The sequence below is a fragment of the Ictidomys tridecemlineatus genome, chromosome X, assembly GCF_052094955.1.
Source record: "Ictidomys tridecemlineatus isolate mIctTri1 chromosome X, mIctTri1.hap1, whole genome shotgun sequence".
Taxonomy (NCBI): Eukaryota; Metazoa; Chordata; class Mammalia; order Rodentia; family Sciuridae; genus Ictidomys; species Ictidomys tridecemlineatus.
This window is the reverse complement of record NC_135493.1, coordinates 21638547-21654101: the sequence shown is the minus strand read 5'-3', so window position 1 is coordinate 21654101 and position 15555 is coordinate 21638547. Positions and strand designations below refer to the sequence as shown.

General features: G+C 38.8%; 1 protein-coding gene across 2 annotated transcripts in view; it reads right to left on the bottom strand.

Moving 5' to 3' along the window:
- Nucleotides 1–1641: 1641 nt before the first annotated feature.
- The window catches only part of Zdhhc9 (zDHHC palmitoyltransferase 9), a 29728-nt gene continuing 15814 nt past the window's right edge, over nucleotides 1642–15555 (bottom strand). For both annotated transcript variants that reach the window (XM_078034293.1, XM_078034294.1), the window contains exons 4-10: nucleotides 12934–13092; nucleotides 10534–10671; nucleotides 9471–9517; nucleotides 8423–8527; nucleotides 7415–7518; nucleotides 6932–7028; nucleotides 1642–3231 (exon numbers count right to left, since the gene is read on the bottom strand). In XM_078034293.1, coding sequence (XP_077890419.1) covers nucleotides 3115–3231; nucleotides 6932–7028; nucleotides 7415–7518; nucleotides 8423–8527; nucleotides 9471–9517; nucleotides 10534–10671; nucleotides 12934–13092 — 767 coding nt within the window. In that variant the 3' untranslated portion in view covers nucleotides 1642–3114. The remainder of the gene's footprint in view (nucleotides 3232–6931; nucleotides 7029–7414; nucleotides 7519–8422; nucleotides 8528–9470; nucleotides 9518–10533; nucleotides 10672–12933; nucleotides 13093–15555) is intronic.

Below are 15555 nucleotides of genomic sequence, written 5' to 3'. Positions count from 1 at the left end.
CTTCATTAATTGGCTTCCCCCCAAAAGAAAGATTTCTTTATTAAGAAATACCAGAGAGTGAAAAACCCCCAACACATACACATTTGTAGGCTCACACAAAAGTGCAGAGATTTACATATTAAATTGCATTTAAGTTAGAAAATAGATTTAAAAACAAAATACTTCTTTTCCCCAACAAAGTAAAGAGATTTGGTCAGTAGGAAAGGGGTATTAGGAGTAAAGGCAGGATGGTCAGGATGGGAAGAATGGAATCTAGCTGCTATAGAATTAGAACCCACCTCTAACCCAACCCCACTCCTGGGGAAAAATGTGAACGGGGAGATGATGATCTCAGCCAGGGCCAGGAGGGCTCCAGAGTCAAATGGACATAAGTTCCACCCCACCCCCAGAGGTTTTTGGATCAGTGCCAACCCTCCTGGCCTGGGGAAGTAGGGTGCATAGGAAGCATGAGGAATGGGAAGGAAAGGGGGAGTTGGAGAGAGTGTCAACCATCGAAAAGATCAAATAATATAAGGCCCCTTTCTCCAGGGTAAGATCAATCCTTCAATCTCTCCTCTGATCAGAGCTCAGACTAGGGACAGTCTTGGCTGGTGCATGGTATAAATGGGAAAGATCTTGAGGCCAAGGTCTTAAATATAGATTTATAAAGGAAAAGAAAGTGAGCTGGGCATATGAAAAAACAGAAACATTTTTAAAAATCATTTCACACTACAGATAAGACATTTCCACTTGACCCTTCACATCAGAAAGAAAAACTTCTCTGAGTGACCTAAGGGTCAGCAGGAAAGTGGCTGAGGTAAGTTGAGGGAGGAGAGAGATCCATCCTGGCCCAAGAGAGGAGACAGGCTGAGACAGGATGGGCTGAGTACTGACTAGAAAGAGTTCACATGAATGACAGCTTGACTGGAAAAAAAATGATAATTTCCAAACTCTCCAAGCTTGGCCTTATTTTGAAATAACTAAAACCTAACTGAAAAAAATAAAATTGAGAGAGCCAGAAAAAGAATGGTAAAATAGAAGCAAATAGGAGAGGGATATGAATTAATCTCTCTCCCATCTCTCTCTCATGCTAAATTCAAATCTTGCTACAAGGAAAATAGGGAGACACAGAGAAAAATCTGGGAGCAGCCAAATTTCACTAATTCCGATTAACTGGGAAGAGTGAGCTAGAAATCAGTAAGGAGTCTTGATTACAGACTATTTGAAAAAAAATATATACCATCACTTGTAAAAGACCACTAAAATGAAATATTTCCAAGGGAAGGCCCTGGTGAGCCTGTTTTAATAACCAAGACTCATTTGCAATAAATAGTGCCCATATGCTTGCAAACAATATCCTAATGAAGAACTTTTTCTCTTAAGGATAATTTCTCAACCATCCTAATCTTGTTCACACTGTATATTGCTTAGAAGTCCTTTTGTCATAGTCCAGAGTGAGATAAACTTCGGCCCAGAAGGTAGTAGAGATCAATGGAGAGTTTGAGTTTGGGAGCTATCTCTCCAACCCAAGGGTACCCTGGAAAATGGAAGTATGGGTAGTAACAAGCAACCCTTCCAACCCCCACCCCCCACCCAACACACAAACACATTCACATCCCCATGGTGGTTCTTGAAATGGAAGGGGAAGGAAGAGGCAGGCAGTTTGCATTAGACACAGTTTAATCGCCTTCAAATAGATTAAAAGTTCTGGTTTACACTCCCCCCATCCCCATAAATCATCCAGACAGGACCCTGGCTTAGAAAGAGAAAAACACAGGTGCTTTAGGAAATATAGCCACATATAATACATAAATCTTCTTCCCTGAAATAGTGCAGGTCCTGAGCAGAGCTTACTGGGGGCCACAGCCCACCCCCAGGGTGAAGTGGCTCTGGGACTCTGCCAGTGGAAGTGCTGGAAGAGTGGGGCTTGGAGGAAGCCCCTGGTGTGGTTACCATTGCCCAAGGTGGGCTGAGGCCTTGGAGTGGGTTACCCGGGAGGGCAGCAGTTCTGGGCTTTCCCTCACTCAGCCAAGGCTTAATGGAAGTACTGGTTAGCCTTTTTTTTTTCTCTTTTTTTTTTCTTTTTCCTTTTTTTTTTCTTTTTTTTTTAAGGGGACATAGAGGGAGAGGAGAGGAGAGGAGAGCCTCTCTGTGCCTTGATTTCCCCATTTGTGCATTCAGGGCCTCTGTAGGCCTCACACAGGGAATCTGAGGGGGTAGTGTTTAAGTGAGCACTTGGGTTTCCTCTGAGGAAAAGGAATCACCAAAGTGTAGACTTTTATTACTGCTGTTCCTGCTCCTATTGGGAGCAAGAGTAAAAAGAAAAAAAAATTTAAATGGGCTAATGAGAAAGGAGGAGAGATGAGGCAGAGAGTGTGAGGGGCTATGCCATTGGCATCTTGTCAATTCTTATTGAGAATAGCACAGGTATTAAAAGTTCCTGGAGAATCTACGAGAAATGTAAATTGTTAGCTCTACTAAAACTACTTACATATATCTAATGGGGAAAGAGTGGGACATGGGTGTTAGAGAGTGGATGGGGGACAAAGGAGAAAAGCTACATGAATAAATACAAGAGGAAGGTACCTGCCCCATTCCTAAAAGGATTGGCTGGCAATGCTGGCACTTTGTAGCCAGGAGAATCCTCCAACCTCACTCTTCATCCTTATCAATTCTGAAGGAGAAGAACCCAGTTAGGATTCCCTGGCCAGAGGTTTCTGTGTCTGCTTCTGGACTCAGGACATGCAGCAGCTTGAGGACTTGAGCCAGTCTCAAGAATCGTTAGCCCCATAATGAGACCAATGACCCCAAGCAGGAGAGCTGGGATCTGGTGGGGAGAGGAGTCCAAGGAGACCCCATGGCTAGGGCCATGGGAAATAAGTGCCAAGGTCCAAAAGACCCATTTGTCCAGTTGCCAGAGGTGACTGACATCTTCTGCCACTGCCTTGAGTCCAGAAATAAAAAAAAAAAAAAAGCTTGCAGCAAGAAAATGCCAGTGTGCAATTGGGTATCTAAAGACCAAAGGAAAACAGTAAAAGGGACAGCTTACTTGCTCTCTGTCTCGGGTATATCTTCTCCCCTGAAATCTCTCATAGCCCTAATTAAACACAAACAAAAGTCTCTTCCACAGATAGGCTACTTCTCAGCTTCAGTTGCATCCTGTGGTGGCTCTGGGGGCTCTGGAGGTGGCATCTCTTCCGGAGTGCTGTTGTCCTCCGGCATCTCATTGGAGTTCAGGTGTTCTGTTGGGGCCTGAAAGGGAAAAGATATCAGATTCAACACAAGGCTCTCTCTCAAAATCCAAATGCAGATAATCCAGACCCTGATCTCTTCCTCAAAAGCTCTCCACCACACTGATGCTACAGATATGCAGCCACCATCACTAAACTCAGCCCAAGAACAGGCTACACATTTTCAGCAGATTCAACTGAAGCTTACTTAAGTTCTCTCCTCAACTGGCTATTGTGGACAGATGCTTCCATTAATATTTGTGATAATAATAATGATAAGGACCACAAATAATTAGATGGCCCCTTTCACAACAGAACGTTATAATGTACTTGACCAAAAAGTGCTGACCCAATGGTTCTCAACCCTGTTTCTGCCCTTACACAGAACTCACTAGAATACTGACTCCAAATCAAAGAAGGTGGGGTTTCAGATGATCACATATGGTTTAAAAATGTCCCCTAATTATTCTAAAATACTACATTTCACCCACATTCAACTGAAAGTCACCAACTTAAATTGCTATGGTTTGGGACCACACTCATCAGAAAAATGATATTCAAAATGATGACACTAATACATAAATATCAGTATGCTGTACATTAAAATGAAAGACAAAGTAGAGAACAATGACTTACTTTACAAAATCTATTCAAATTAAAATAGGATGCTATTTTAAAATAAAGTCTAAATTGACTAGAAATCTATTAGAACTAATAAATAATTTCAGCAAGATTTCAGGATACAATAATAATATACAAAGATCAATTTGTGTACTCCCAATATACTCCCAATGAAAAATTCCAGGAAGAAAATTAGGAAAACAATTTAATTTATAGTAACATCAAAAGGAATAAAATACTTATAAACAAATGTAGCAAAAGAAGTGTAAAATTTAGCCAAATATGGTGGCATAAGCCTGTAATCTCAGCAACTAGGGAGGCTGAGGCAAGAAGATCATAACTTCAAGGCTAGCCTCAACAATTTAGGAAGGCTCTATCTGAAAATTTTAAAGAAATAATTAAAAGGACTGGGGATGTAGCTCAGTAGTATAGTTCCCCTTTATTTAATCCCCAGTATTATTAAAATAAAGAATAAAATAAAAATCTTAAAAAAAATAAGTGTTCGGGGCTGCAGTTGTGACTCAGTGGTACAGTGCTTGCCTAGCACGTGTGAGGCCCTGGGTTTGATTCTCAGTGCCACATATAAGTAAATAAAATAAAGGTCTATTGACAACTAAAAATATATATAAAAAAGAATAAGTTTTCAACTCTGAAAACTATGAAATATTATTGAAAGAAATAAAAAACCTAAACAAACAAAAAGATAACTCATGTTAGTAACTCAGAAAACTTAATCTTGTTAAGATGGCAATATTCCCCAAATTGACCTATAGATTCAATGCAATCCCTATTAAAATGTCAACTGACTTCTTTGCAGAAATTGATAAGCTGATCCTATGACTCATATGGAAATTCAAAGGACCTAGAATAGTCAAAGCCATCATGAAAAAGAATAATATAGTTGAAGGACTCATATTTCCTAATCTCAAAACATACTACAATGCTAGAGTAACCAAGACAGTGTGGTTTAGGCATAAGAAAAGACATATTGATCAACAGAATAGAATTGAAAGTTCAGAAACAAACTCTAACATTTAAAGTTAAATGCTTTTCAACAAGGGTAACGATAAGTCTATAGAAAAAAGAATAGTCTTTCCAACAACTGATACAAAGATAACTGAATATCCATAGGCAAAAGAAAGAATGCAGACCCCTACCTCACACCATATATAAAAATTAACTCAAAATGGATCAAAGAGCTAAAATGCTAAGAGCCAAAAACTATAAAACTCTTACAGGAAATCAGGCATAAATCTTCATGACCTTGGATTAGGCGAAGGTTTCTTAGATATGTCACCAAAAACACAAGCAACAACAACAGAAAAGATAAACTGGACTATATCAAAAGTTAAAACTTTTGTGCTTTAAAGGTGACACATCATCAAGCAAGTGAAAAGACAACCCACAGAATGGGAGATATTTGCAAATCATATATCTCAAAGGGACTTGTATACAGATCATATAAAGAACTCTTATAACGCAATAAAAAAAACCACAAATAATTCAATTTTAAAAATGGACAAAGCTTAAAAATAGACTCTTCTCCAAAGATATACAAATAGCCAATACCTACAATGGAAAGACACACAACATCATTAGTCATTATGGAAACACAAATGAAAACCACAATGAGATACCTCTCCACACCCACTAAGATGACTAAAATCCAAACGTCAGATAATAAAGGTTACCAAGGATATAGAAAAACTGAAATACTTATACACTGCTAGTGGGGATGTAAAATGGCATACCCACTTTGGAAAACAATGCAGCAATTTCTCAAAAGGTTAAACACAGAATTACTATATTCACCAGTAATTTCATTCCCCATCAAAAGAAATGAAAGTTTGCATTCATACAAAAATATTGTATAAAATTGTACAAATGTTCACAACAGCATTACTTACAATAAACAAATGGTAGAAACAGCCCAAAAGTACATCAACTAATGAATGGACAAATAAAATATGGTACAGCTAAATAATGAAATATTATTAAGCTATATAAAGGAATGAAGTACTGCTTTCTGCTGCAATATGAGTGAATCTTAAAAATACTGCATTAAGTAAAAGAATCCAGTCACAAAGTACCATATATTGTGGAATTCCAATTATGCAAAATGTACAGAATAGGTAAATCTAAAGCAAAAGAAAGTAGATTTCAGTGGCTGTCTTGGGAGGGGGCTAAAGGAGTCGGGAGGAAAGAGAGAGTGGCAGCTAATAATACAAAGTTTTTTGACAGGTAGTTTAATAAAATGCTTTTAAATTAATTGTTTCAAGGATCACACAACTCTGATTATATAATACCAGGGAACTGTACATTTTAAATAGAGATTATATGGTAGGTCAATCATATCTCAATAAAGCTCTTAAATATATATAAACATTACATAAATAAATGGAAGGAAGACCAGAAGAGTGGAAAAAAAGGGAACAGGAGGAAGGAAGAAGGGAGGGAAAAGTGAAGTACCTGAGAATGTATTGGAGCAAATTATGTTATGTGCATATATGAATACGTTACAATGAGCCCCACCACTGTATAACTATAATGCACTAATAAAACATTAAAAACAAAGTTCAAATAATAACTTTTTAGGATATTTTATGAAATATATACTGAGCAGGACTGCTGGGACACTTTCCACATCTACATATTCCAGCAATGAAGTGCCCTCCTACCAAGGTAAGCACATCACCAACTCTAACATAGCCCCCTGACCCCACCTTTGCTTCTGTAACATTTTATGCTTCCTTCATTAAGGTATGTTTCACAACATTGAGCAATGACCTTTTTTGTTATCCCTTGGCCCCCACAGACAATGAGCTCCTTGAAAGTAGGGACATAATTTGCCTTGTTTACTGGTGTGTCCCCAGTACCTAGCATAGTAGCTGGCACACATTAGTTGCTCAATATATGTCAAAGAAATGAATAAACCTTAATCTTCCTCAAGGGCACAAAGAGCTAGAGGCAATGTCAAGCAGAAGCAGAGACAGGGTTGCTGGAGAGATACGGATATGAAATTGCCTAATTGTATCTCTAAGCTATAAAGTTAGTCTACATGCTTTCTATCACAGACTCAACCATAAATCAGGAACACTTACTGGGCTCTGTGGCAAGAGGCTGCTATTGGTCTCTTGAGTACTGGGAGGTCGACTTCCACTTTCCTCCAGTGGCAAAATACCCCTTCGATCCAGCACACTGAAGGAGACGAGAGTTAATCAAGGACTTGGCATTCTCTCCTCCACCCACCCAGGCCACTGAACCCCATTGTGTATATAGGAAATATAAATCTGTCCTTTGGCAATTTAGCCTGATCCAAGAACACACCTGCTATCTCCCATTCATTTGTTTTTTTTTTTTCACAAACCAGTGAATGCCATAATAAATAAGGAACAAACAAATGAAATGACAATAAAATATGATCTCTTCAAAATAGCCAGCCCATGGTCTATGTTCCATGTAGATATGGCACCAGACCTATTTGACACTGAGAGTTCACATGCAGAAGAATGCACTGGACCAGGTAACAGAATAAGGTTACATTGCTCATCCCAAGAATCTCAGGACATTTTAGTCTCGAGTACCTGGGAGGCAAGGGGCCACACAGGACTTCACAGCAGTTCTTCACAATGTTGCCATGGCTGTAGGGATTCTGGACACGATTCTTCCCTGTCCATGATCCTTTGATCTACAAAATAAAAGCCAAGGCTTTCATTAAAAACTATGCTGAAGAAATACATGTGGCATGGTATGATGAGAAAGTTCAAGAGGTGGATGGAGGCAGCAGTTGTACAAGGATGTGAATATACTCAATGCCCCTGAACTGTACATTTAAAAATGGTGAAGATGGGGCTGGGGTTGTAGTTCAGTGGTTGAGCACTCACCTCAAATTTGGAAGGCACTGGGTTTGATCCTCAGTGCCACATAAAAATAAATAAAGGTATTATGTCCATCTACAACTAAAAAAAATTTTTTAAATGGTGAAGATGGCATATCTTGAGTATATTTTATCACAATAAAAAAGAAATACACTGTATAGAGACATGAAAATGTTCATAAAAGAGGAAAAAAGCAGATAAATTATTTTATTGAAAAATACATAATGTATGCATAAACAAACATGAGAATAAGTCCAGACAAGTTTGGAAGACTATAAATCATGACATTAGGAAAATGACAGAAGGTAAAATTACAGGGATTCATTTTCTCCTTTCTGCTCATCTGTATTTTCTGATTTTCTACAATGAATGTGGACTAACTGGCACCTTTTTTAAAGCAAGAATTTATTCAGTGGTATTGCCCCTTTCCACTCCAAATCCAGAGGCATCTGGCTAACTTTTAAGGACCTATGAATAGTTAAAGACCTTACACCCACCCAACTCTTTGACCTCTTCTTCCTAATGCCCTACAGGCATTCAGCGCCAAAGAAAGCAGTCTGCCTTCCACATATCTGATTTAAGGATCTTCTACACCAGATTTCCGCTCACCTCAATCTTCTAGGCCCTAGAGACTGGTTCTCTAGCAAGTAAAATGAGAATAGGCTTTTGGGAGAATGAGAATATCTGATGAGGAGAAAAAAAAAATTGACTCACGTCTTCATTGGTTGTCTGATTGAGAGCCACGAGGAAAGTGTGAAATCCAGTCAGTCCCACGACGGACCAGAGTGTGAAGAAGCAAATGAGGACTTCTAGAACAGTGATGTTAGGTTAAGGAATGTTGAAGAAGTCACACCAGGGAAGTTGATATCCCAGGTCATATTTATGGTACCAGTCACACCATCTTTACCTCTTAGAACAAATGTCACAAAAAGCCAAATATCCAGATGAATTCTATAAGGTAAAAGATTTCCCTTCATTCCCTACTGAACAAATCTCTACCATCACTAGTGTATTTAAGTGTTTGCCTGTTTTTTTTGTCTTTCACTCTTTGGAGAGGGCCAAGGCTAAACAATATTGGCCGGGGCTGGGGATGTGGCTCAAGCGGTAGCGCGCTCGCCTGGCATGCGTGCGGCCCGGGTTCGATCCTCAGCACCACATACCAACAAAGATGTTGTGTCCACCGAGAACTAAAAAAAAGTAAATATTAAAAATTCTCTCTCTCTCTCTCTCTCTCTCTCTCTCTCTCTCTCTCCTCTCTCACTCTCTCTTTAAAAAAAAAAAAACAATATTGGCCATCGCTGGTAGTGCAAATCTCATCAAAATATAAGCTTTTTAAGTGAAACATTAATGGGAAAGAAACAACATGTGATTTATAGAAATCTACATCTCCTTTTCAGAAACATAGTTACTGTACAAAAGAAGTTTTGATTACAACAGGAAGATGGGACTTCCAGTAAGATATTGAGGCAATTACAATAAGATATTGAGGCAAGTACAACCCACTAAAGGAAAGAGGTCATGTCTGGGAAAAGGAGTTGGGAAAGAGGCAGATGGCAAGGGGATAAGGGAAAGACCTCCCTTTGAGCCCTGGCCATATTCCATTCTGGTTGCTACCACTAAGACTACACTATTTTAAAAAAAATTAGGCTTTGGCACTCTCTAATGTCTGAAAACTAGATGGTAGGAGAACTGACAGGAGACGACATGCTGGAAAGTAGTTTAAGAAGGTTTCGCAGGGACATACTGCCAGGGGAGGATATGTTCCAGGAGTTTCTTTCAGCGTCTCCAAGAAGCCAATTTTCAGGGATTCTGTGAAATTGGGAGGAGGAGTAGACAGAAAAATTAGAGACTTTAGTATTCTGACAAAGTATCCTAGTGTCCACTCATTTCCTTCCCTCCATATCCCATGTTCCACATTGGCAAAAGAGTGGCTCACACTCAAGCAAGGGTGAAGAGTCTCCTTTCCAAGCTGGCACTCTTTTGACTGAGGAGTTCACATTTCCAATGCAGGGCCAGACACAGACTAAAGTTGGGCAGAAGCCAACCATCAGGCTTCATCCCTTTTCCCAGCCCCCAAATATGGACATGTATGGAGATATTAACAGATAAAAGAAACCAGAAATAGTCAAGAAAAATCCTCTCTCGGGCTGGGGTGGTGGCTCAGTGACAGAGCACTTGCCCAGCATGTATGAGGCACCAGGTTCGATCCTCAACACCAACATAAAGGTCCATTGGCAACTAAAAAAATTTTTTTAAAAAAGAAAAATCCTCTCTCCTCACCTATCAGGGTCCCTCCCTTGTGCAAAATCCATCTCAAAGCTCCTATCTTTCCAAAAAGTTGTTTTGATCAAGTTTACTCCCTTAACTCCACATCCCACTTGCCCTTAGATTGTTGGTGTGTGTATATGATGTGGGTGTGTATTTTCTATCTCCAAAGTGAAACCCAAGTTACTAAAAGACATTTCTTGGGTAGAATCCATTCTGCTGCCTAGCACAAGGGGGAAAAAGGATGCAGTGAGCCAAAATACGTCCCCAAACTTTGAGATCACTCCCGAAATGTCCAGTACTCTGGATATAGACCAGTAATTATGGCCCTGGTCTTCAACACAGGGTCAGAGAGAAGGCTGAAACACTTGGTAAATAATTATTGATGTGCGCTGAATTCAGCAGCCTGACTCCAGGGCAAACAGTAGTGCTCATTTCTAATCAGACCTGAGGTGCTTCATAATGGCAAAAGTCCCACCAGAAACCCAACCACCCCCCAAAGCTGTCTTCACCTCTTCTCCCTCCCCACCCCCACTCCAGTAACTGCCCTGCATACTCACTGAGGGCCACATAGACGATGTTGAAGGCGAAGACATAAATTGTGAGGAGGGAGAGAGAAAGGATGAAGAGGTAGAAGTAACGGTAGTTCCTCTTTCCAACACAGTTCCCCACCCAGGGGCAGTGATGGTCAAATCGCTCTGTGGGAAAAAGACAGAGTCCAATACCAAAGCCTCCAGAACAAAAGCAACCCCACCGTTCACCTAATTCAAAGACTCTAGTCATTGCCTTCAATTGTGAAAAACATGTATTTTCAGCCTTTACTTTTTCAAAATATTTTCACAGTCACTGCATTTGATCCCCATAATCACATGGGAAGTTAAAAGAACACTCCTGTTCCCATTTTACAGATGAAGAAACTAGGGCTCTAAGTGGATAAGTGATCTCTCTCACTCTGCCAGTTAAGAGCTGAGACATTGCTTTTCCAATTAAAAACCTTAACAGGTGGGCCTCCTAAGTTCAGGAAGAATAAATAGTTGAAAATATTAAAGGAAATTTTGAAAAATTAGTAGTGTAGTTTTTCTTGATCTTCATTTATTAAACATATAAAATTATAGTATACTTAAAATAGTGTGGCATAGCTCAGTGGAATAGGAAAAGCCCAGAAACAGATTCTAGAACCTGTAAGAATTTACCATGTGGGGGAGGCATGGGGAAAATGGAAAAACTATGATTGGTCTAAGGGGAGGGAGGGTGGGGAGGGTGCATGGGGGCAGGAAAGACTGTGGAATGAGAAGGACATCATTACCCTAGGTACATGTATGACTGCACGTATGATGGGATGCTACATCGTGTGCAATCACTGAAATGAAAAGTTGTGCTGCAATTGTGTACAGTGAATCAAAATGCATTCTGCTGTCATATATACCTAATTAAAATTAATAAATTATTTTTAAAGGGATTTACTGTGTAATAAATACTGCATTACTGGGCTGGGGAGGTGGCTCAAGCGGTAACGTGCTTGCCTAGCATGTGTGGGGCGCTGGGTTCGATCCTCAGCACCACCTAAATGTAAAATAAACATATTGTATCCATCTAAAACTTTAAAATAAATATTTTTAAAAATAAATAAAATAAAATATGTATTAAAGCCAGACATGGTGGTGCATGCCTGTAATCCCAGCACCTCAGGAGAATAAAGCAAGAATATCATGAGCTCAAAGCCAGCCTCAGCAAGTTAGCGAGGTCCTAAAGCAATTCAGTGAGACCCTGCCTCAAAAATTCCTGCCTCAAAAATTTAAAAAAAATAAAATGGGCTGGGTATGTGGCTCAGTGGTTTAATGTCTCTGAGTTCAATACCTGGTACCAAAAAAATAAAAAAATGAGTTTTGATTTATAGAATCCTATCCTATATATAGATTTCCACCAAATAAAGCAAGATACATTTCTCCACACTTTGGCTAATGAATTTGGCTAGTCAGAAGAAAGCAAGGACCATGGACATGCTGCATGGCATGTAGAATGTTGGAATTATGCCCAATAATAATAATAATATAAGCAATGTTACACATGTGCCTATCTATTAGCACATTGCTTGTTTCTGATCCTTCCCAGGGTTTACCACATAGTAGGCAGTGTTTACAAGGAAGCTACATACATATGGATGGAAGCATAGGTGAATCACGTACACCTACACTGGCCGCACTACAGCAGAAACAGAGAGAAAAATGAGGGCTTTTTTTAATATCTATTCCAGCTTCATCTCATACTAATCACATGAGCTTATACAAAGGTACTTCACTATTTCCTCATCTGTTAAATGGGGATAATACCAACTTTGGGGTGGGGGTATTATAAGTACAGTACCTAGTGCATAGTAGGAACTATATAAATGCTACCACCTTTCTTCTTGGGAATACTACTGTGACATAGGCCTCCCTTCCTCAATACTGCCCTCCAGTGGACAAGGATGCTCCTCCCTCTATGTAAGGAGGGCCCCACATGACCTGGATCCAGTGGAGGAAATCTAGATTTCAGAAACAGGTAAAGCTTATTTTCCTATTTACCAAAGAGTTTGAGGTTTTCTTCGATTGTTTCCATTTTAGACTAGAGGATTTTAAATTATGATTTGGTCTACACGGGTATAATCGATTTACCATTGTGCAGTAGCTTCTTTCCTATCTAAATCTACCTTGTTTCCCAGCTAAATCTATCTTCTGACCTCCTTTGACTTTTTTTAAAAAATATTTTTATTAATTGTTGATGAATTTTTAAATTTTATTTATTTATTGGTATGTGGTTCTGAGAATCAATCTCAGGGCCTCACACATGCTAGGCAAGCGCTCTAACACTGAGCCATTAACCCAGCCCTCCACTGCCTTTTCCCAAGAACTGGTGATCACCCTGACCCCCTGATCCAATTCAGTTTTCCCCCCAGGCAATATCCTGTTCATTTTACTCACCCACACAGTTGTCACAAATGCTGCAATGGGAGGCCCGAGGAGGCCGGAAGATCTTACATGTATAACAGTATTTCAGTTTTACAATCTGGTTGTTTATCTGAAAATTCTTGATACGAGGGGGTGGTCGCTGGCCCTGGGGCACTGCACCATTGGTAGCTTCTGTAAATCAGTAAAGACAGTTTTACTACTAGCCATTACGTAAGCACCAAAATCTTACCATCCCTCCAAAAACAGTGAGGATCATCAGAAGTTCCCTAGGTCTACTACCTTCTCCAGGTGACCATTTCTAGACAGAATTTCAACATCACACAGTGTCCCCCTCCACCAAACTTCACTGAGCACCATGAAATTTTGTTATGTACTTGTGAAAAAAGAATTTCCTCAAGTTTTATTGTTGTTGTTGTTGTTGTTTGTGTGTTTGATTACAAAGAAAAACATTCATGGAAGGAAATGAAAAAATATACAAAAACATCCAACTTCACTAATAATCAGATAAATAAAAATCAAAACACAAAGATAACATTTCCACCTGTAATATTAACAAATATCAAAAATAATAAAAATACCTAACATAGGCAAAAGTGGGAAAAAGTCATTTTCATACCTTACCATTGAGCAACATAGAAGCAGCTACCAAATTTTAAATATGTATAATCTTTGACCTAGCAATTCCACTACAAGGAGCTTGTCAAAATTACAAAGACAAATGCAAAAGATGTTCATACAAGATTTGCCAGGCATGATGGCACACACCTGTAATTCTGGCAACTCAGGAGGTTGAGACAGGAGGCTCACAAGTTTGAGGCTTGCCTCAGCAACTCAGCAAGGCTCTAAGCAGCTTAGCAAGACCCTATCTCAAAATTTAAAATAAAAAGGACTGGGTATGTGGTTCAGTGGTAAAGTGCCCCTGGGTTCAATCCCTGATACAAAAAAAAAAAAAAAAAAAAAGATTTTTCTGAGTCCTTTTTGATAGTGAGAAACTAAGTAACATCAGTGTCCTAATAGAAAGTAGGTTAGGGGCTGGGGATGTGGCTCAAGCGGTAGCGCGCTCGCCTGGCATGCGTGCGGCCCGGGTTCGATCCTCAGCACCATATACAAACAAAGATGTTGTGTCCACCGAGAACTAAAAAATAAATATTAAAAAATTCTCTCTCTCTCTCTCTCTCTCTCTCTCTCTCTCTCTCTCTCTCTCTCCCTCCCCCCCTCACTCTATCTTTAAAAAAAAAAAAAGAAAGTAGATTAAATAAATAAATAAATGCACAGAATGGTACATTATGCAGCCAATTAAAACAATGTAGATGAATGGTAGCACAAGAAAATATAGTATATTGCAAAATTCTAAAAATCTATAGGATTAAGACACTATCTTACAAAAAAGACACTGTCTTACAAAAATAAAATACATGCATAAAAAGATAGGTAATAGAAAAAATAATTAGTAAAATAAGAATAATATATGTTTTTGAAAAAAATATATATAAGGAAAAATAAAAATTACTGACAGTCTCTCAACTCAGAAATAGTCACACCTTTTGGCATATCTTCTTCTCTTAACAGATAAATAAACATTCATGACTTTTAACAATTTGAGATCATATAAATGCAATCTTGTACTATGAATTACTTACTTAACATTAAACTGGGAGCACTTACCCAGGGTTGTTAATTTTTTCTAAAACAGCATTATTAACAATAGTCCATGATATGCATATACTATGATTTATTTACCAATTTCATATTGTTAGGCATTTGTCTCTGAGTTTTTACTATTTAAATGATACTGCAGGCAAAAACATAGAACGTTGTAGATAAAAGCTTCAATTTTCTTTGATCACTCAATCCTAGTCCCCTTCTTCCTTCCCCAAGAATATATTCATGTGTTAAAATTAATTTCTGGGCTGGGGATGTGGCTCAAGCGGTAGCGCGCTCGCCTGGCATGCGTGCGGCCCAGGTTCGATCCTCAGCACCACATACCAACAAAGATGTTGTGTCCGCCAAATACTAAAAATAAATAAATATTTAAAAATTTTAAAAAAAATTAATTTCTAAAGCATAAAGGCATGTAGATGTCTGAGCAATAACATATGAAGTTTCTAGCATTAAAATAGCTATATTCATATTAAAAAGAAAAACGATACACTAAAAGTGCTTCTAAGGTGATTTGTTTAAAATATTTGATTATTTCTTCTAGCTAAACCTTTAGCAAACCCTTAATTACCAGGTCAAAGAGTATAAACTCTTAAAGCCTGTGTTACTTATTGACAAACTGCTTCCCAGACAGATTTATGAATTTTCATGCTGTCCTTCCGCAGCATATGAGAGTCCCTGTCTCGTTGTGCCCTTGCCATGCAGTATCATTCTAAAAACAGAATATTTTTCAATTCACTTTGATTTTAAAAATATCTACCATATGGAACATTTTTCCTTTTTCTGCAGAGTGGGGTAGGTGCTGTAAAATCAAACAATAACAGTGTGTCACAAGTCTTAAAAGGATGGGGACTGCTATTCATTAGGGGATGATACAAGTGCCACCATGCCACCTTAATATTCCCTTGCATATGCTTTACATGAGGGCACCTGGGAAACAGAGTTCATGGTTCACTCTCCCCAAGAGGCGCTATG